Source organism: Anopheles funestus, chromosome 3RL, assembly GCF_943734845.2.
Source record: "Anopheles funestus chromosome 3RL, idAnoFuneDA-416_04, whole genome shotgun sequence".
Lineage (NCBI taxonomy): Eukaryota > Metazoa > Arthropoda > Insecta > Diptera > Culicidae > Anopheles > Anopheles funestus.
The window spans coordinates 75,980,451-76,003,760 of NC_064599.1; the positions used below are offsets into that span (position 1 = coordinate 75,980,451).

The following is a 23,310-nucleotide window of genomic DNA, read 5'->3' on the forward strand; positions in this document are numbered from 1 at the left end:
GTAATGCCGCCCTACTGCCCGGCAGAAGAGTGTTGTTGTGCCCGTCGTCGAGTGATATGAATCATGTCTCGGTACAGTGTTTGGGCTGCCATGAATGTCGCTAGTAAGCACAACGTAGAAAAGAAAAAAAACCAATCATTGACCACGGAATGGATGCGGTTTTGCGAGAGAAAGAAAAGGAATCCTTAGTAACTCTGAACACACCACAAGCACTACAATCAATGTACGATGAAGTGATCAATGGCAAAACCGGGTGGGTAGGCGTGCGAATACGGCCAGCGTGGTGTAGGGATGGTGTTTTTTTAAAGGTTTAGTTCCCCAAAAAAGGAAGAATCTGAGATACAAAAACCGAACCCAAAGAAATACGGACATTCGCTTGCGGCATACAAAAGTCCTTAGCTCTAGTGCGTCGTCCATGGTTGCTCCAGTGATACCGGTGATGAATCGCACAATTTACGAGCGTTGAGTGAATTTCCATTGCGTTCGTTCCATGCGCGACTCGAATCGTGATTGATGGGAAAAAAGGCGGTTTAATTTGCTTAGTCCTTCATCGCGGCTGTTCACCGACATGCTCAGCCGCGGTAGATCCCATAGCTATCGCGCTTCAAGTGACGGGCCCTGTGTGCTCGCTCATTTGCCTGCGTTTTCGTCCAAATAATGACGTCTGGTTAGGCAGACCGTTTCCGAACCGGGTTTGAAACAAAATACCGCCAGAACGCTGCCAGTGTATACAGAATCGACGAGCTGCTCAACTGACGGTTAGGCGATTTTTTAATTTGTTGCTCGTCTGTTTTCGCATTCATATTTTTCGCTGTTTATTCCGATTGCGTTGGTGCGTTCGTGTATAGTACCAAGTTTGGAGTTGCGTGGATCTGTGTTTTGTGATACGTTTTTACTCACATTCTGCTCTTTTTTTATTTCCCATTTTTACACAGGTCTTAACGTTCCTGATCGACTCGTCCCGCTTTCGGTATCCGGAGCGTCCGATAGTGTTTCTGGCGATATGCTACCTAATCGTGGGCTGCGCGTATGTGGCTGGACTCGGTGCTGGTGATTCCGTTGCCTGCCGGGAACCCTTCCAATCGCATATCAAAATCGGACGAATGCAAATGCTATCAACTATCACACAGGTAAGAATGAATCAATGACAGGTAAAGGCTTTTTTTTCGTGGCGGTTTGAACCAGATTTTCTGACAGTATGATACTAAGAGGAAAAGTGATTCAGGCTTTTAAAAACGGGATTTTTGCGGTGTTCAATGTAGGGGAAATGGTTTCAAAAATTGCATTGGAGAAAATGAATGGTAAAGAGAAACGAACTATTGGAAATTTTCCTTATTCCTTTTTTAGGTCCTTAAATAGGAAGAAGTCTGATGATGTTATTTGCGTGATTTGTATTTGCTTATTTTTATCATTTGACTTTGATGGAAACAGTGAAAAATATTGCTTATGAGATTATTCAGTTAACCAATTTTGCGCTTCATTTTATAAACCTGATTTTTCTGCTATTTTCCCTGAACGAATAGAAATTCCATTTAATGGCAATAAATTGCAGCTTCCATAAATTGTTCATTAACGAATATTCCTACCTATTATAATAGAAATATATTGGTTTGTGTTCGAAGTATTATCGCAAAATGCATGCCAATCAAGAGAAATAATTTGGTTATATCAATTATGATATGCAAAGAAAAAAAACCGCTCTAGGAAAATGTTTTTCATTCCTGCTGATGGTTACGTTTCTCGGAGTTTTTTTTTCCACTCCCTTACTGTTTTTGCTGTTTGCCGTGCAAAATGTAATATTCTCCAGCTAATAGACGTAACGCGCATTGGCAGGTTTATTGAATGTGGCGTGACAGCAGCCGGCAATCACTCGGTATATCCCGAGCAATGTGTGGCAAATGTTATTGGGGCTTGGGTTCTCGACAGTCGGTAAACCAGGTCTCGGTTTGTGGGGCGGTGTGGGCAGCTTTGTGTGGTCCGCTTCCAAGTCAATTTTCATGCATAAATGTCAGACACATGCGCCGGCACGGTTGCCATTCGAGCTGCTTCATAGCATTTGAGATGGCCCTTCGAAACGCAATCATCGATTCGGTCGGTCTGTCCATGTGTGTTTCTCTGTGCGGTCGGTACTCGACAGACTTTTGGCAGTTGTGATAATATTGGTTTTTACAATGGCAGAAGTTCTTATTGTGAAGCGTTTATACTCCCGAAGGAAATAAGATTGTCCTGTAAAATGTCTGGCTGAAGATGAGGACTTGAATGAGAAGTATATTTAGAAGCGACATCCAGCATGCAAGTGTGTGCAGAGTTGTTTTACGCTGCAGAGAAGGATCGAAGGATGTATGAATCATCGTCCTTTTTCCAGAGGTTTTCCAGAGGGTTCATTATGTGCGGCAGTGCGAGTGTTGCTGATTTTGGGAGGGTGACTCTCAGTTCGGGTGTCGGAAATTGACATCAGACGCATCGAACCGACCACATCTCGATAAAACAGATTGTGCTGTGCCTTGTTTCTTCACTTGCGGGAAGTCTTCTTTCATGCCTGAATGCACCTAACCATTCTGTGTGTTGTCGGTTTGGTGCGCGATTATACGTCAAACGTTTTAGACAATCGCGGTCACCACCGATGCACACCAGCTGAAGCATAATGTGTCCGTACCTGTTGTGGCTGTGTTGCCCTTCCATACGGTCATGATCACCGCCGGTGTCGGTTCCTTCCGCTGCTTATGCTGCGAGCGGGAAAGTTCAACCACCCTCAAACCGCGTTCACCCACCACGACGCAGTACGGCAATGATGGCTTCGCACACGCACACACTCGGCCATGTAGCCAATATCTATCGATTCAAACAATCGACTTCAATGTGCGTACTCGCATCCCATCATCTGCCTCAGCCCTAGCCCTGTAACGACATGTGGTTAAACCAGTTCTTTGTTATTATTTCCATCTTGGATGAAACATGTTTCCTTCTCTCTTGCTACACATACCTTCTCCAGCGCGAGTGCGCGTACTACCCTTCGGTTTCTGGTATGTTGCCTTAACGAACACACAGACACGCAGGCCATACACCGCCAGCTTCCTTTGGCTTTCACTCTTCCATTCCCTGGTTGCTTGTTTTATTCCTCTTGCAAGTGGATGAGCAATGTTCTGATGCTTACACATAGCCCGGGCATGAGTATCTTCAGCTGGAGCTTGAACAACGTATTGCTCCAGACTGGTGCAGGCCAGTTTAGCGGTTAACCGTAACGCGCTTTACCTTTAGGTGAACGTTCTACGGGTTCAGCATTGATGCCGATGGTTGAACAAGAGATTCGTTGCGTTGTAGGTTATAATATAGGATGGTTACTTACTGCATGCTCAACCTCGTAAATGTCGTCTAATCGATTATAAACTATTCACACTATGCAGTATTGAAGGGAGAGTAAAGTTTGGGTTTAAGGAGATTTGAAGATAATTTTACCAATATCTTGCTAATGATTCCATGCGTAGTGAAACTTTAAAAACTAAACTGTTTTTGATTGGAATTTCACTAGTCTAGAGTAAATCTGTTTCATATCTTTATCTCGAATAAGTTACTAAGATTCCAGAATCCGCAAGGGATCCAGAGATCCATCTAGAAAATTAGAGTTCCTTGAAGATTTATCAAATTAGCAATACGACCGTTGCTTATGAATATAAAAAAGAAGATTTATTGAATTTGTGATTGGCAAAAACTATTAATATAAAAAGAAATGAATTGAAGCACCCATTAGAAAAAAAACAGTGCAATACCAAAACTTGCCTATAGTTTCCAAGCTTCCGAACTCGCAAAGTAGAACTTTATCGCCTTTCAATTTCTAAACGAGCAGTTTACACTACCTTATCAGTCGGATCTCCTTCATCTCCTTTGTTGGAACGACTAATTATGGTGGAGTAATTCTTCATGATCTTCGCCTTACTCAATACAACTTTCACATTGTTGAATTATTCCTGAAGATTGAAACTTGTCAATTTTATTTCTTGCAGTTACGTATTAGGATTACTTGAAATGCAGTTAATCTATCGTTAGATATTCATGTATAGTTTTAGATGCTTAGAAAACTGGGATTCTTGAGAAAATCTTAAATTTTGAGAACTTTGTGTATTATAAAACATTTTTGGTTAGCTAAGCCTTATTAATCTTTGGATATACCATCGTATATTACAGGAACACAGGTACTATATCTTAAAAGACCTGGTAAACTCTTGAGAGCCTTCGGTGATAATCATGGCTTGGATGATTATCTGAAGATTCTTATATGTGTGCTCAACTCTTTAAGCATTCTTTATTCTAAACAGTATTCTAAACTCTACTTGCAATTTACAGTAGAAATATGTAATCACAGCTAAATTGTTTGCAAAAATTAAATCAGTTAAATAGTTGCTATTCATTTAAAATCAATCAGCAGCAGAAGTTAACTCACACCTATTGGTGTAGTTCAAATTGTTCAATTATCACCTCAACCACCTATGGAGTTGAATTGACATTTTATTGTACAATGGGACTTTATTTTCTCTACCAACTTCATCACATCTCTTTTACTGTTACTCTTACTGGTTGTCACTGTTACAATAAGCGTATGACTGGGTAAAACCATCTCCCACTGTTAACCGTTTGTTTACAGAAATAATTTTAATTAAAGAATCTTCGTATTCCAACCGCGCTACGATGCTGCGCCAGCATCATTGTTACCGGGAACGGCAAATAAAATGCGACATGAAACACGAATTTGGACCGCGCATATGATGTAAGGAAGAAAAGAATCATGGGCTCGGGGTTGATTCATGTATATATATTTATTGTATAAATATTTATGCAATAAAGGATTGTTCCATGTGCCGAGGCGTGCAATGAGGGAAGTACCATCCAAAAGCGAAAGACGCGTCACGCCCGAGATTGATAACGGTTTGAAGGAGCGGTGTGTTTGTGTGTGGGCCAGGGAACCCTGTGGGTTTGGTGAAGTAAAAAACGAGCAACTGCACGACATTAATTCAACATCAAAGTCGCACCACGGTATGGAAAACAACGGATGATGGTTGGTGGGATGCTTGCGCCGAAAGGAAATACTCGTTTAACCGGTGGAATTGGGTTTGGGTTAAGCAAGAAAGGTTACACGACGCAGCATACAAACAAAATTCACCCGCGGGAGGAACAATTGCGTTGTGTGGAGGTGAGTTTTTTTTTCATATCAACCCCCATCGGTTGGTGGAGTTGTAGGAGGATGGAAGACAGTTTATTGTTGTTTTCATTTCCCCGATGTTGCTTCCTTCAGTTCCGACGATGTATGACCCTTCTCAAGTCGACGTGTTCGGATAAGTGTGCGTAGAGCATTGTCGGAGTCGTTTAAGATCTTTTTAAATACAACTATGTCCCGTTCACTGTTTTTCTATCCACCATTGTAGCAGAACCTTCTAGACGGGAAACTAGGTTGCTAGCAAGCCACGGATATGCCCAGAGTTGGGAATTTTCCTTAAGACGACAGTTTCAAGCTGGAAGAATGAGCGTAATCTGCCTCTCAGTTCTCCAAACGTACACCGAGTGCTGCGAACCGCACGACCTTTTTTCCGGCGCAATGCTACCGAAGAGTAAGGGCTGTGTTTATCCATCCGAAATGATGTCGGGCTCATGAACTCTCCATCACCCGTACCACCATCATTTGTCGTCGGATGCACTTGCGTCAATTTTTGCTTCCAAACCGAGTCGCATGCGGAGCATTAGTGACACATTCCAACGCAATAATGGCGGCATCGGACGAAAGATGCTGCCGGTGGCTCAGTTTCCGCGAAGCGTCTTATGATGCTTTTGTGCCGGTCTCGACGGGGCAAAACGTGAATCTGACGGAGAAACCTCTCGCCGACTCTAAAGAGTTGTAGTTAATTGTAGTTATTGCTGTGCCTTCACCGTTGTCATTGTCGTTGATGGTGAAGAAATCGTTGCCCCATGGCACACACCCGGCAAAGTGAAACGCACGCGTTTGAGTGTGTAGTGTTTGTCGTTGTTGGGCGGCGGACAGAAAACACGCAAGGCGCCCGGTGCACGACTGGATGCAATCAGTTCGGTGAAATGTATACTTATGCTTTTCAACACTGTTTACAGGATCTGGTTGATCTGGCGGTGACGGGACACAGTGCATGCTGTAACGATGCATTATTTAATCTTTCTTTGAAGTTGTAAACATGTTTGCAATACGTAGAATCGAGCCGGGTGCATTGTTGTGATAGCAGATCCAATGGTCGTTTTATTTTCCTTTTACTTTTCCACTCTCGTGCGGCGAAATGTAATGATTTATTCAAACCTCGTTATTAGTGGCAGTACATAATAATGTGCTGATATGTGATGAAGAGTTGCAATGTAGATTTTTTTTAGTTTTCTGGCATATTTTTTAAAATATTTTTCACAGTTTGTGATATAAATATTAAACAAATGTATATTGAATATCATTGAAGATCAAGCAGAATTTTATGTTACAAACAATAGGAAGCTTTTTTGGAGTACGGTCTTACGCCAACTATTCAGAAACTTAGCAAGAACCTGTAAAAAAATTACCACTAGGTTCTACTTTCATGTAGAATTATTATCCCTAACTTCAGGCCTGGAAATCTTTGGAATAGATCCTCCGTTCAAGGTTTGCCCAAAACAGTTACGTGGTTTGCAACAGAGTAGCTTTGGAAGAATTGATGATTTTCGGTTAAATGAATATCTTTCTATCCGAAAGATTACATCTTTCATAAAAAAGGGATATTCTATAAGTCTTATTTTACGTCCATTTCCAAAATTACCGCAAGTCCTAAATATAAACACCATTTCTTATGTGTCGATCATCAATCGAATAAAAGATCGCATCATCGCGTCGTTGCCATCCAGTATTATGAAAATCGACAAAGACATTGGTTTTCTGTACTATTTACCTAGTATTATTTCCTGGGCAAAATTTGAAGTCACTAAAAGTTCTATCTTCATCTTTTTTTATCTTTGAGACATTATAGCCATGTTGCCGTTATTCTATCTCTCTTCAGAAAACTAGAAGCTATTGTAAATCGCTTCAGCGGTGGTCATGAGAAACCTCAATATTTCCATATGGTACCTCAAGTTATCCATGAGATGTTCATAAATCTTCTAGTGTAGTCACCTGACTGTTATTGTGAAGACTGGTATATATGAACTGAGCACGTTTTGAAATTTTGTCAGTGCACGATGTAATAGCTACAATAGGAGATGTACCACTAGATTTGAAAATAGCTAAAACTCATCCCTTTTTTAACGCAATCGTTAGTTTGGGATACGATTAGAAAATGTGATCTGTAATTTGACATTATTGTTACAAACATATCATCTAACATTGAATTAATTATGTTTTTTTTCGTAAAAGAATCCTCCTATGTCACGTGAACTGATGATATAATTAAAAGCTCTTGTTTAGGTAGAGTTTTCAGTATCAAATACTAACTGATAATTACATCTCAACATTAATATAATTGGACGAGCATTGTGTAATACGATATTCACCATTAAGCTTTTGAATAGCAGTATTTGCAAACAGATTATTTAGCTTTTTTCCCCTCTCCACAAAACTATATTTAATGTTAGCGAGAAATCGCTCCGGTACACGCCTTCACGTCCTACTGATTCTGATAGTCGATAATATTCGTTTTTTTCACACCCGCTTTGAACGCCCCTTATTGTATGCGGTGGTGGAAGATTAACGAATTCATGTCACGAAACCGCGTGGTTCGATTAAGCAAGAAACGACTTTGTCTGACTGCTTGATCCGCTTCACTCAATGGTGGCCACGCGGATCGATTTGCTTGGTGATTTTTTTCTTCTTCTAATTCTCCCCTCACTTACCAATGGTTTCGGTGTTGAGCTTCTTCAGCCGGAAGTATGAGAAATAGCTTTGTGAATTCTAATTAATCGGTAAGTTCGTTCGTCGATCTGTATCTGTGAGAGCATTTATCGGTTAAGCACGATGGATGGGTGTTGTATTGAATGTAAATGAGTGCGGACCGTCATGTATCATGCGTATTGCCGTTGGAATAGATATATAAAAGTCTGAAGTTTGTAAAGAAGACATTTTCGATCGTTTTATTATACGCTGAGCAATAAGTAATCCGCCCACAATTTTATGGATCTCTCAAATGGGAGCTAGAAAGGGAGACAAATATAAGGGAGAAATCATGTAACTTAGATCTTCAAAATGTACTAGCTTAGAACGATCAAAATCCCGTTAAAAATTGCAAAATTCCAACAGCGTGGTGAGGAATGTCGATCGATGCCAGCGGCTTATGCAATACATTTTAGATAAAATTTATGCTCAAACCACGTCCCATTTTCCAACCAAACACACGCACACACACACAATCAATTCTCAACCTGTGTTATTAGCTTATGTTTAAATCGAGTTACCGCTCGGGGAACCCACCAACCATCAGCAACGCGTACGATACTTTCTAGATAATAATCAACGGAAAAGCTACAACAGACACATGGTCAGAGAAGCTAACACTGAACTGCACTTGCCGTGGTGGCTACTGGTCAGCAATGGCCACCGGGCAACCTAACGGGTCCGGTACGGAAAGCTTTGTAATTTAAATTCGAACCTGAACGCGGTCCAGCCGTCCGATTCTCGCGATTCGATCGCCGATCAAAAACTGCGCCAGAACAGACAACTTCCCCCCCCAACATCCATACTTCGTACTAATGCGGGAATGTTTTTCTTTTCTTCCTACCACACTCTCTTCCACACAGGGCCATCGTCAATCAACGTCGTGCACGGTGCTGTTCATGGCGCTGTACTTCTGCTGCATGGCAGCGTTCGCCTGGTGGGCCTGCCTGGCACTGGCCTGGTTCCTGGCGGCCGGTCTCAAGTGGGGCCACGAAGCAATCGAGAGCCGTTCGCACCTGTTCCATCTGGTGGCGTGGGCAATACCGGCGGTGCAAACCATATTCGTGCTAGCGCTGGGAAAAGTTGAAGGTAAGTGTCTGTCCATGCAAAAAAAAAAAAACGGAAATTCCGTGCCGTCGAATTTTCTGATAAAAACACACGAGCGCATACACTCGCGTTGGGCCGGTTGAGTCGAGTGATGCGAACATCCTAACACCGGGAGCCACTAGGCAGACGAAGGGGTCAAGTTCGCTGTCACTCTTTAGCGCACCGGCCGACCGGATGATCCAAGGTGTTGATCGAGGCCTGTTTCTCCCCTTAATGACGGGGTGGCACACAAACTTACCAACCCTTACCAAGCGCACAAAGTATGCGCTAAAATGTAGACCTACATGCTGGACACCGGTGCGGTGCAGACTTTATTGAAACTCGTCACGAAAAGCTTCACGATTTAATTGAACCCCATCCGATCCCTGGGTTGGGAGCGTCGCGTGCGTCTGCATGCGATAAAGCTGCAGTTTTTACGATGCCAATGTGTTTGCATCTCACCCCTGTACCGTTTTCGCCTGGTTCAATTCCATCCCATCGCTTCGTGTGCATATTTGCATCGTTCAACTTGCTTCTCGCTCCGATCATGTTAGTGAATGATCTGACTGTTCGTGTGCCTGTCCTGCGTTGATAGTGGGACAAAGGCAAACGGAGAGAGAGATAGAGGGACTCAAAGCAATGCTAACAGTGAAGGTTAGCGGGGTCTGTCTGAATCAATAAAACCGCTATTAACTTTGTAACGTGTTAGTTATCCTTCGCGTTTCCAAAGGGGTTCCGCGCGGCGAAAATAGCACCAAGAGCTAGATCGTTAGTTTCGCGCGTCATAGTTGGTCTTGGGACCGGTCGTGGCTTCTTGTAAGGGCTGCAGGTAAGATTTATCATAATGCGCTGAGTGAGCTTTATACGGATTTGAGCAGTATTAGTATTTATGGGCAATTTTATCGTCTGCATTAATTTGCTGCACACAAACCGTTCAAAATCCCTGCAGGGCATTAGGTTGCTATTGCGGTGGAAAAGGTAAGGTTTGGTAATAAAAGTTTTTTTTTATTTTTTTCTTTAAACTGTTGATGGACAGATTTGTTTCAATACTGTGACTGTGAGTGGTAAATATTTACATTGATTTCTGTACTTCTGTTCAATGTCTGCAAAATGTAAAAAATTTTCAAAATAATACACTAGTGGTAATAAATATAAAGCTGTGACATATTTTTATGATTTCCGATAGAAATTTTCAATCTTGCGTTATAAAACTACATCGAATAGTTAAAGTATCTGCAAATTGCATACTGATCAAGTTTGCTTTATCTTAAACTATGAAATGAAATTGGATCATAAAATAAACTTCATTTTACTCTTCAAGAAAAATGAATATAAAAGTAACAACAAATTAATCTCTTTCTCGTTGGTTGTCGTACTATGTCGTTACTTATTTTCTTTGTTAGAGCATTATAGCTAGCAGTATTTTTCTGAATTGGCATAATAGCGTTGAACAAATAAATAAATTAAAATTAAATAATTTGAATTGAAGAATTCTATTTAAAGAAATGAGAATTATAGCGACTAAGTTCATAGCAACTCCATTACTAAAAACACTATTCTGTCACAATTCATAATCAACATTTTTTATGTTTTAGAATCTTAAAATCAACATCAATCAGATGGGTTTACCAGATACAAGAACAATATTATATACACTTGTTTTTTTCCTAATATATAATTTTTCTTTTAGTATACTAGTGAAGAAATAATTTGTCTTGTGTTTCTCTAATTCTATTAGTCAAAAAAGTTGTTCTGCCTTTAAATTTATTTCCAGCAGTGTAATTGTTATGCGGTATTTCAGTTTTCCTTTGTTGTACTTTTTTGTTTAATTTCTAATTTTACTATTTCTCTTTCCCAAATAAAAGAATCTAATAACAATAACCTTGATCCTTGAGAAATAACCTTGAGACACTAAAACCATTGAAGGAAGAACATGTCTTGTTTGCTTAACTAGCAAATGTTGTATAACAGCTCCAAGCTTGCATGAACTTTGTCAAATTGAATTTAAACCTAACATCACCATTGAATGGGTAATTTTGCTAACTTCTAACACGTGCGCTTCATTCTCCCAAACGCCGGGTTGTTCGAAATTAGATTTCAATATTTTCCAATTCCTGGTTAGCCCTACCTTCCAGCTGGCTTCATTTTCACACAAATTTCGCGTCACGTTTCAGACCCACGATTCCTTTTTTCTTCGTTACTTTCGTTCACTCATTTCTACCTTAAAGTGAATCGAAACTTCGTACCGCGTTGGATGATCAATTCGTCCCCACTCTACGGATGGAAGGAAAGGGTCATTAATATGGATGTGTGACGTTTAAATTTCATACCACTAACGATCGATCAGGGCGAACCCTGGCCCGGAAGGTGGCTTCGATTCTCGGTTTTTGGGATAATCTTATCGAGAATCCATTAGCGGCCCAGGGTAGAAGCCGCGGAAGCTGCTGGAGTATTACAAGATTATTGTCGAAGCACCGCTGCGGTAGTGATTCGATTTTTTCCCGGGGATTGACTGCAGTGGAAGCGGCATGATGAAGGTTGGTTTAAGTGAGAAAAAAGAGTTCTCTGTGCGCTTGAGGTACAGGGATGAACAGGGCTATCGTTAGGTTGTGTTTGACGTTTGTTGGTTGTTTCTCTTGCTGGTGATGGTGAAACGAAAGGACAGGAAAATAAAGCTTTGATTCGAAACGGGCGATAAACCGTGAAAAAAAGCTACAACCAAAATCGGAAAAATCTGCTTGTTTTTCATTCTCGTCCTCCGTTGTGCGGTTGTAAAAGTTGGCTTACAATTGTCGCCGGTATATCGTGTACTGTTGGACGGTATGTTATCCTTTTTCCGTTTTAATGTGTTTTTTTTAACCAAAGCGGCACCAATTTTTTTTTCGTTTGCTCTTTGTGTACAACAAGTGCAACCTGTAAGGGCGGCATCTCGTTTTGCAACATATGCGCTGCAACTAGCGGGGACAAACGAACGACCGATTGTAGCTGCAAGATAAATACATTTTGCTAACCATACTACCGTGCAAAGCAGTTCAAAGCTGCATCGTGATCGGGTACGCTTTCGATCTGAGTTACTCAATCTTAATTTTTCACTCCACGCCCCGCGTGTACCTTTGGTGCGTCCGGCAAACATACCTCGGAGATGAATGGGAGGAAATTATTCACAACAGTTTTACGGTGGCAGAAAATTATAATTTCCAGCAGCCAAACACGACAGCAGATCAGCTTGGGCGATAAATCAAAACGCGATAGCGTTGACCCAGCGGCAGCTACTGTAGTAGTTTGTCGTGTTTGGATTGTGTGTTCTACAGCACAGTTAGGCATGTGTCTTACGTGACGATGTGCAATACTTGGTACGAAGTCGGAAGCTGTCTTGTCTTTTGTAAAACTGAACCATATTTACCTCTGGAAGATGCTTGTACGTCAGAAATAGTAGCAGCAACATAAAGGGGCTTATTTCCGAGCAAATTCTATTGATCCATTAAAGGATAACCCTTGTCAGAACATCTGGTGCCCAGTGTTCTGTGTGCCGAGCATTCCCATCGCCGTCGCCGGGTTTGGGGAATGTATTTTCTTGAAGAACGCAGACCAGATACCTGATTGGCAGACCATTAAAAACCCCATCCGAGAAAGCATCCATCACCGGCATCGGTTGCGGTCTTGTCATTTTTCCACTTAATTAAATCTAGGTCTCGCGTCTTGAGAAGTTTCGTCCAACCGGGGACGTACTCCGTGTCTTACCGGCGCAGTACCATGAAGTGGAACCGGATAGACACGGATGAGTGCTAAAATCTCGCTTAACCCATGTCTTCAATAGCCGTCGCACGATACACGACGGCATATCCTCACGTGAGCTTTTGCCCCGATCGGCTCGATGAGATATCGATTCGACAACAGTAAGCTAGGAGGCACTTTGTAGGGGTAGAGGCATTCTGAAGAGTACTGACGTGATGTTCCATTTGCCCTGTATCCTCCACACCGACACCTGTTGCGTAACAGCAACTGTTCGCAGAGCAATGGTTCGAGACGGAAAGATTTGTTGTTTCCCTTTTACCGCCCCGTGGGTGTGAGGGATGTCACCAACTGCGGGCAGTATGGCCGCTCTATATCAGACTTCAAAGCTATCGAATGCGCACCGATGCAATGGCAAATTCTAGGTAAGAACTCCACCTGGTGGGTGATTTGTGGACACTGGTGCCATCGGAGCAGTGGTACACAAAGTTTAATCACACATTTGAGGACGCTCTTAGGCATTTGCTTCGTTCTGCCGATTGGCAGACACGATGCCTTGTATATGACCTAATCCGATGTTGGCTCCGTATGCCAGGTTGCGCATTCGCGAAAACCGAAAGATGTTCGACATAATTGGTTTAAAGGCTCGAAGTACACATACTTGCTGCTGGAACCGCGGCCGGCACATACCAAACGAATAGCTGCTTCTTGCCGATGGCGTTCCAACCGGGAGCTTTTTCCCTGGAATGATCGTCGTAGCACAGGAACGGGACAGTTGTTTGAAACGCGAATTGCGAAAACGGTTAGATTATCGCCACTTGCCGGACGTGTATATGTTGACCTATCTTCGACCACATCCGTACCCTTCTTACGTCGATGTCTCGTTTGCTAATTCGCGCACAAGCTGCTAGCCTATTTGTTTCTAACTGTTCATTTATTTTCCACCGCCAGGCAGCATACACACATTTCAACACTCTTGCCACGCCTGCTATCGATGGGCCTTCTGTCACGCGATGCAGATTACCTAGACCCGGGTAGGGGTTATGTTGCCAAACGAAAAGGGAAGCCAAAAGGTGGAAAATCGCTAACTGGCCTTTCGCTGAACCGAGCTAGGAAGAAAGTGCGATGAATGGAGCACGCAGTTGAGAAGAAATGGGTTTCTATTTCAACACAGTTTCGGATGATTTTTTTTTGAGAAGGCGATTAATTTTGCTTTTCCAACCTGTTGCAGCATACGTTGCTATTGCGAGAAAGTACACGGAAGGCGAGTAAAGTAAATAATTGGTAAAGAGGTAGGATACAGTAATGCGACGGTTGATAAGCTGTAGCTGATTTGCATTGAAATCTAGTCTCGGCGCAGAGAAAGCGTAGCATCCGTGTTGCACTTGAGCTGTTTTTTCGCAATTCACCTATCGTGTGTCTTCTATTTAAACCTTAAACACACGACACGATGCAGTTTTGTGCTGATTTTAGCCGCACCTTTGGAGTGACACGCAAAGAATCGTAAGAATTAAGCGTGAATCATGACGATTGTTGGGTTTATTTTTTCTGGCATCACTTTTCACTTTTTTTGCGGTAGAGAGTAGGATAAATGAAAGTCTGTTTGTCATGTTGAATGAAAATAAGTGAGACTTGCACTTACAGTTTCCTGAAGCGTGTAATTAGTATATCTTGTTATTGTTTTTTTATTTTTCGTTGTGGGTCTTTTTTATTTTTTATTTAACAAATTGAATTGAAAAACTTTCGTACCTATGTTTGTTTCTTTTTTTTAACTTTTCGTCTAGTTTTAAGTTTCATTAAAATTGATCTACTTTTAAATGTTTCTTTTATTATTTTTTATTCTTTTATTTTGCTTTGCTTTGTTATGTAGTTCTTTTTTATAATTGTTTTTATTTTAGATTTTTTTATTCATTTGTTGTGTTTTATGTTTACATTTCTTTCTATTTTTAATAATTTTTTTAACTTATCCTAGAATTGCCAATTGTTCTTCATCTCAAAAAATTTATTGCATTTTTCTTAAATGATATTAAATTGCAAAATGTTAATAAAAATTGCTTCAAGCTGTTGTTTATCACTTAAGTTTGGTTATACGTAATTGGTGTTTATGTACACCGATGTTTTCATCTGACCACAGCGCACGTCACAACACGCGTATGTTACGAAACCACACCGTCACGTTTGTCGTTCATCAGCTCAAATTGTTTAATGGCCCGTATTCGATGCTAGTAATAATTTTCCAATTTTGATGTTACAAAAACAATAACAATTTGCGAACAAATATCCCATCATAACACAGGCAATCGTTTCACCGGCTACATTGTTATTGCGTGTACTGATAAAAAAGAAAACAAAACCCGGCTCATCCGCTCAACATATCTCACCGTTTCCTTCCATCCTCTCGCCATACATTACAGTTAAATTAATCAAAGCCATCGCGTAATTGATCGATTTTATGGCTTTCACCTTCGATGATTATTTATGATGTGGCATTAATTTTCGCAATTCGTGTGTTCGCATTTTTTACCGGATTTGAATAGTTGAAGTTCGCTGCACTTGATTTATGCACCAAGCGTATCGTATTTTTTAAACAGAAAAAAGCATTCCAATTATTTGTTTTGCGATAAATAAATGTGATTTAATTAATTTTTAACGCGCACATTTCTGAGCATATTGCACATTACGTGTGGAACAGCATCTCGTTTATGATTGGCGTAAAACAGGTCATAAAATTGGTGTTACAAACATTTTCTCTCGGTAGGTGATAATAATTATTATGGTCTTCGTTTGAAAATTTGGTTTTGTTCGGCACGATAACACTTAAAAGAGGGGCTTTACATTTGAATGGGTGTCATTGTTGATGTTTTCTTCTTTATTCCCATAAACATATTCATATCTACTTTTAACATAAAGCATTACAAACCGAAGGGATTCTAAACGAACTTATCGAAAGCAATGGTCTGTTTGCGCAGCGTTCGTGATTGGACCAGCAATAGTCGTTATCGTAAACATTTGCAAAATCCAATAGCATTGATATTTATGCCGCTGTGTAACGTCTCTCCGTTCGGAGGGTTGGAACGTTGTGTTCCGTGGTGCTATGTGTTGTGCCTGTTTTATTGTTTCCTGGTAGAAGAATCCTTTTTTCCCTCAATCGCAATCGGTTCACAGCAAATCGGGTTCGATTTATATGAACAAAAGAGCAGCAATCTTTGCCGGGTCGTGTGTGTGTGTGTTCGGCAACTGAAACCACCTCTTGCCGGATATATGGAATAAGACTATACCGGCAAAGGAAAGAGCTGCTGTAAATAATCTAAAACGGCAAACGGCAATTGCTTTGTAATATTCATAAACCAACGAACGGCCCCCAAAACACTGTACGGTGTAAGCAGCAGGAGTTTGAGATGATATGAGGCATCTATTGGTGAGGCAGAGTTGATGAAGCGGAAGTTCTGGTACAGAGTTTGGCCGGATGTGGCACTGTGCGGACCAGTTGCAACCATATGGAGGTTTGGTTCCTATTTTTAAACACTGTTTATACGTGGCAAGAATTTAGTGCACTCGTTCATTTGGTTTGGGGATTGCTGGAATTCGAGAGAATTGATCGAATAATGGTTTGCTACAGTGGTTTGAATCGTAGACGAACTTGGGCAAACATACTTCCAGTACGAAAAGTCACCGGAAAGTTTAATTGTAGTGCCCATTGCTGGCGTGGCTTTTTATCCTTTCGATTATATCCCACATGTATATCCCCAATGTCTAAGATGATGATGGTCAACTGTACGGTAATTGCAACACCCCATCCACAGGAACTCCGACATCTTCGATGGGGTCACACTTGAATGGTGTTCGTTTAGCAATAAGTTACCAAGTCAGATAATTTCCCTCGAGTGCTGGGGAAAAACTTTGTCTGTTTGTTTGATTTTTCGGCATGTACCGAGAAGGTGAAAAGAGCAGTGGCCCAGTACCGACAGTCGTTCAAGTTTGGTTGGAAAAGAGATCGTGTCCGATTGTGTGTCCTTTTCGTAACCAGAGTTTCACACATCCCACTGCAAAGTACCATTCGAATGCTCATCCTAACGAGAGGAGATAAACTTTTGCCTAATGGAGTGAATTTGCATACCAAACAAGAAGCTTTTTTAGTAGGAAGTTCTAAGTAGTGCGGGAGTGCTGAGCAATGGCCCGGTGACGGTTGTGTCAGGAGTGTCGACTGGAAAAACTGTTATCGTTTAACCGCTCGGCCGAATTGGACGTTGTACAGGACGAGAATTGGAGAGTTTTACATACTGTCTCTGGTATGTCTGAGGCAAGCCGGGATGGATTTTTGTCATTTTAATCAGCTCATGTATTCTGGACCATCGCCTTCTCAAAAGTTCGCTTTCTAATGGCTTAATACCGTTTTGGGAGTAGTTGGAATGGAAAGTTGTTTCAACGAAGTCACGAAATCATGGTACGTCATACGGGACGGTATTGCTTAGCGGGTAAGGTCGGCTTTAAAGCCCGTTAACCGTTCGAAGGCAAGCTTCTTACACCAAAAGCGCTAGTCACCTGTGGACGTAGACGAGTGCCGACGTACCCCCGCCATACCTCGGTGGTTGATCCTCAATCCCATTGCTCTCATCCTCCCTCCTGCTCACCCTTTGTGCACGGTACAACGCATGTTACCCGACGACGTTTATTAATTAAAGCATGTGCGCAATAAAATGTAAATATTTCAATTAATTTAAATGAGCCATAAACTTTGCCCGCCAGCACTCGGCACGATACGGGAAAGGAGAACACGGGCACACCAAGTCTGGATGAGAAGTTGTCGTTGTGCTTTTAACGGTATGAAGCTTTCTTAATGCTTTGGTGTTTTTTTTTTATTTAACGTTTCACCCTGCTCACCGGGGTTGGATATTTTCGAGCAAGCATCATTTAGCATTCGATTCGAAGTTGAAGTTATAAAACCGGATGGCTGCTTGATGTGAAGCACCCTTCCTCTTCAAGCTGTGGGGAAAATTGGAGAAGAAAGGAAAGAGGAAAACTTTTCCTCAATGCTTCATCTACGTCTGGGAAGGAAGGTACTGGTAGTAATTGAAATTTTAGAACACAAATGTTACTCCGTTGGCACGAAAGCTAAACCGTTCTCGATCCGGTTGCGGCTGGCAGATCTTTAGGGTAAGGAAAAGCTTCGATGAAGTGATTAATTGCTTCTATATGCAGTCTGGTTTTCCACTCGAATCGACGAGAACGGCTCGCAAAGGACGCTTCCCGTCGTGCGCTCCGGTCCAAGTGGACTGATGGGCATTTGTAACTGGTTTCACCCAGGACGGAAGTGGCAGCAATCTGTACACGAACCTCGGGATGATGCTAGTGTTTATTTAAGTGTAAATTATGCCAATTAATTTCTGTGTGATTATCTGTACCGCTAGGCATCGGGGGCTTGTATGGCAAAACCGATGGCTATGGTGTCGAAGGTTTGCTAAAGTCTAAACAGCCACCTCGAGTTTGTGTGTGTGAGAGGTTCTTTGACAAACTAGTGTAATATGAGAAACGTACTGATGGTACTGGTGGCTATAGGTTGGTTGGATTCAACAATTACAATTTGCTGAACATTCAGCTGATCTTGAATACGTTTTCTACAGAAGCATACTTAATTAGAATGGATTGTGTAGGCCTGTTAAAGTGCCGGCTAGTTTCGATGCAAGTGAAGATGTCCAAATGAATTAGTACTTACATGCAGTAGATCAGAAATATGATACACAATGCATGTACGAATGGTTGTAATTAAATTTAGAATTTATTTATTTTTGGTATTCACTGTTTGATGTACTAGGAAATGCCAAGAGCAGTAGAATTATTAATGCAATTCTATACGAAGAAGCAAGGTCATGGTTTATTCTGGAAATTATGAAAGCAAAATTTCTGAAAGCGAAAAGTTTGGACAAAAATTTATTGTTATCAGGTCATTTTATTGAGTGTGATTATTAATTTAATTATTAAATTAAATAAAAAAATGTAATCATGGAAATCATTCCATAACATCAAATCAAAAGTATCGAAAAACGTTAAACAAATATGCAATCTTGTTTCACTAAGTCGCTCGATATTTATTTGATTTACTGTTTTAGAAGCTTTTTAACCTGAATCATCATTAGGCCCTTACGAATTGAAATATTCCGAACTCCGAAAGTAACTCCGAAAAAAAAACGCAAATTTTCAATATTAGTTGTAGTTTTTCAAAAGATCGTTTTATCATTTGTCTTCTGCAAATATGTCATTCCCCGTCTGTCTTTTTGTTATTCTACATCAGCTAAGATTTCCTATTTTAGCAAGTTACAAAATTTAAAAAAAAATCGTCTAAAATGAAAACCATGTTTTTTAAAGTTATTTTTGTCTACATTATACACTTACACATTTTTTGTAAGCAATTTGGTGATAATTAAAGTAATTTTATAAATTTTCCAAAGTTTTTTTCACGTATTTTTTTCTAGTGCACCCTTCTGTTTTGTCAATATAAATTCCTGATGTGCCTTTTATTACCGAGAATGTGATTGAAATATTTTGGAAGACTTTCCATCGTAGTAAACGACGATCAAACGATTTGTTGATGGAATTGAAACAATTTCACAAGCCTTACTATTTTTCTTCCTTGCACAATAAAAATCGATCGATTGCCTAAGAAGGAACATAAAAAAGGGGCCCATTGCACGAAAAGTTCTGTTATCGTTACAGATGAAAGAGTCAGAAAAAAAAAACAATATTGTAAACCCAATACGCGAACGTGGAGCACCTCGGTACGCAATTTTCGCGTCCAAAGGAAGCTCAGAATCCCGTTTTTATGACCCCGAGCGTAAAGACCCAACTGTTCAGGGATTCGGTCAATCGATCGAAAGTAAACCGACGGTAAAAATTAGTTTTCGGGAAATGCCAATCTCTCTCTGACTCACTCTCACGTCCCAGCGTCGGACTCCACACGGTTCCCTGTGCTTAGACAGAACGGGCGGATCGGTGTAGCGCTACACAATTGTGCCAAAATATTGCCAGCACCCGAGCGCCGACATCTGCTCCCAGTGGGAAGAGAGGTTAAGAGGGGGACAAACGGGTGAGGCACTTAAACAACCGTTAAGCTTTCCCTTAAAAGCATCAGCCCTACTTTTAATCCGGCTCATAAAAGCTCCGACAATTCTGTACCATTTCGTCGGCGGCCAAAGTGCGTTGCGCTTTGCTTTAGTTTAGCGTGTTTAGCGTGTTCAGCGTTTTTGCTTTGAATGTTTGACACGGTGTACCGTCTGTGATAGGCTAGGATCTCGTGCAAGACGTGCAAGATAAACCCTTTTTTGGGTTTATACGACCTAACGCTCTCAGGTGTTACTTTGCACCAGCACTTTGGCTTTTTATTCGATTGTTTTCGTAGCTCCAGAGCAAGAGCCGGTTCATGCAGGGCGCGCAACAATGCTCCGTGTGGTATGTTGCCACAATTGAATGTCTAAAATTTTCTACCAATTTTGCACAACGATTATCGATTTCTTCCTTCCTAACGGATAAGATAAAACCGACGGTGCTCGAAAGAATGTTCAATCATGTGCCTGAAGCACAGGCAACCGATGTTTATGCTATGCGATAAAGTCGAAGCAGATTTCAGATCATCCTTTTTCCCCTTGCGCACTCGAGAGCTGGTTAGAGCCACTTTCGTAAAGATGTGTGAGCTTTTTTTTGCTCTACACCTCTTTTTTACTCTCTCGGAGGTGAGACATTCATTCACATGGCGTACTTTTTGCGTACATTGCGGTGCGGCTTTATTAGCCCGAAGGCATCAGAGGGTTGAGTTTGATAGCACATAAAAATCTCGTAACCACCAGATGCACCATATTTCGATACGGAGTTTTCTCTCTGCTTGAAAAACCAAAGTTAACACCATTCATAGTTCCCTAACACGGCAGACAGCATACCAGAGGAGGCGAAGGTACAACCGGGTGCCTTTCTTCACGGTGCCCAAGAACGCACCGGAACTTGGTGGAACGCGGTAGCAAAGTAATGGAGGACGGAATGCAAATAGTTCGATCTGCCATAATCGAACAACATATATTTTCCATTTACATTCCCAAATCCGGAAAGGCTTTTTTTGTCCTCCAGAAGCTCAGAAGTGTGGAAAAGTGAGGTACAATTTCAGGTATGCGAGTGTATGTTTCTTGTTGCTACGTTTTTGCATATCTTTAATTTCTGGTTTTGGTTGGATGGTTCGGATAAGGTGCGGCAAGAATGTAAGGAGCAGTTTTTGTAGGCGAGCCTAACGGGAGTGTAAGTAACGAGAATGGACGCGGTAACACGCGAATGGGAGTTTGCGGCATGATCAGCGTTCATCATCTTTTCCTTCCTGCCAAGAATCTGGAGATGCTACAGAGAGCGAAAAAGATGTAAAAGGAAGTAAGAGAAAGGTATCGACATAGCAAGATATCTATCCACATCTCGTGACCGAGTTATGGCGTGGCGTTTGGAAAATACGGTTGATCCGGATTATCGGATCAATGTAAAATCGCCAATGGCCATCCTCCAATGTCAGCACCCGACACTAACCATCCCATGCTATTTCGCTTTTCCATCCCACCGCGTACCTAATTGACCGTTTGAGACGTCACGAAGCGAAAGGATCGTGAAGATGATCCGTTTTGGTTCGGTTTAATCCCAAGTGTTAAGAGATGGTGCAAAAGAAATAAAACATTTCACTACAATGTGATAATGTTCTATCGCCTCTAAACTGCGAGAAAACCAGAAATATGCATATTTCAATTGCAATGCTCAGCATTTGCGAGGGGTTTCTATTCCCTCTCACACGGTATTATTCCTATTGCGTGGAAATAGTTCCGGAACTCCATACTCAAAGCTGCATCCTAAGCACCTACAACCATAGAGTTATGTTTACCTTCGAAAGTAGACGTTTGAGCTGTGGTTTTCTCACTCATCGCTACAAGAAAACAAAAATGTGCAAAAAACTGTATAGATTTGTATTATTATCGTTTTAAAGCTGGCGCCGAACTCGTGTGCCGAGATTAAGTAAGTGTTTACTAGCTTTGAGGAGGGCGTCAGAAATTCGCGTGGTGCATGCGGTTTACGGATGGCTTGTAATTATCTACCAGCTAGCGGATTACGACCGACCGAGTGGTATTGGTATAATCTGTACAGCACGATTTGCCGAACACCAAGTGGCGCTTAGCCGATGAGCAAATTTGGGTAAATACAGTGGGAAGGCAAGAAAAGGAAGGCAATGATATTATAGACAGTACTCATTACAGTATGGAGATCATGTGTCGATGCAACGAGTAGTACAAGAAATGGAACTCACGATCTCACGATCTCATGCTGTTACTAAATGCTTCATGCCACATTATTCGTTACAATTTCAATTAAGAGAAAGGGAATCATGTCGTAAGGATTTCAGGTGGATTATTTCATATATAAAAAATGTGGTCGCCGTATTTTTGGGAATTTATTCATTTTGATTGTCACTTTGGCCCAATTCTGAGTTCTGATTATTGGGAGATCATCACAGAATTAGTAGAGCTGAACATTTTATCGTTTCCCACATGCAGGTCCAAACATCTTCTCCCGAAGGTGACGAAGAAAAAAGTTTGTATTTCCTTGGGGAGTCCTTGCCTCTACGAGTACTATAGAAGTTCCCAGATGTAGTTGCAAGGGATGCAAGAGTACTTTCATCTATCCAGTTAATTAATTTTTTTTACAAATAAGGCAAAATAGCTTAAACAAGCTTTCAGAGAAAATACTTTATCTTTGTTTTGTAGTTTCGAATATCTGTAAGGTCATTGTTGCTGCTGCATGCATATCTTCAAAACCTCACACCACAGAATCCACCACAGACAACGCATGCAAAAAAAAAAATCATTTTTTCAAGACTCTTTCCAATTTCTCATTATAACTCGTCGACTGGAAAAAGTTTTTCGTCCACTGCATAAATCACCTTCTGGTGTTTGCTGAACTAAATTAAACCGAAAAGAAAATAATCCCAGACACCGTATAAATAATGCATTCGCACGACATAATCCACCAATGAATCAGGATAAAAGTCAGAATTGCAAACCTTACCCGTTAGTGTTTCCTTTCTTCCCGGTGCAATGACACCAGTGCGGTGGGTAAACCTTCCAAGTACAGCAACAGGAAAGTATCGAATTGCACTACCGAGTCGTAAGGTGTGAAAAGGCGCTCTTATCGTTCGGGTACGAGTTGTGGACAAGATTTACGTTTTTCCCTTATTCTACAGTCGGAACGAGTGCGATGTAATTAAACGATCGTAATAACGATTGGCCGAGTCGATAGTCCAGAGCTTACTAGCCGCTTTGTGACTAGCTGCCGACTGGTTCGTTCCGTTTGAAATCTGGTAGTTGCTGGTGTACTGCTTGTCGATAAAAGCTGTTCTTACGGTTCGTATTCTACCGACAACAGGGAGTCCAGTGTTGAGAGAACAAGGGCAGCAAATTGATAAATGTTTCCTCCTCAATAATGAGGAGGTGATGCCGTCACTTGGTTCTAAAGTAAGAAACCTTACATTTTGGAAGCTGCTGAACGGCATGAATCTTTGCTATCTAAAAGCTTTATTCATCCAA

General features: G+C 41.3%; 1 protein-coding gene and 1 long non-coding RNA gene across 7 annotated transcripts in view; one reads left to right on the top strand and one right to left on the bottom strand.

Annotated features, from left to right (window-relative positions):
- Window positions 1-23,310, bottom strand: part of LOC125767122 (uncharacterized) — a 241,659-nt gene that overhangs the window by 69,496 nt on the left and 148,853 nt on the right. The gene's annotated exons all lie outside the window — the stretch shown is intronic.
- Window positions 1-23,310, top strand: part of LOC125767009 (frizzled) — a 217,286-nt gene that overhangs the window by 48,816 nt on the left and 145,160 nt on the right. For all 6 annotated transcript variants that reach the window (XR_007418717.1, XM_049433215.1, XM_049433216.1 and 3 more), the window contains exons 3-4: window positions 936-1,130; window positions 8,761-8,986. Coding sequence is in view for 5 of the 6 variants with exons in the window: in XM_049433215.1 (XP_049289172.1) it covers window positions 936-1,130; window positions 8,761-8,986 (421 nt within the window). In the remaining variant the exon portion in view is untranslated. The remainder of the gene's footprint in view (window positions 1-935; window positions 1,131-8,760; window positions 8,987-23,310) is intronic.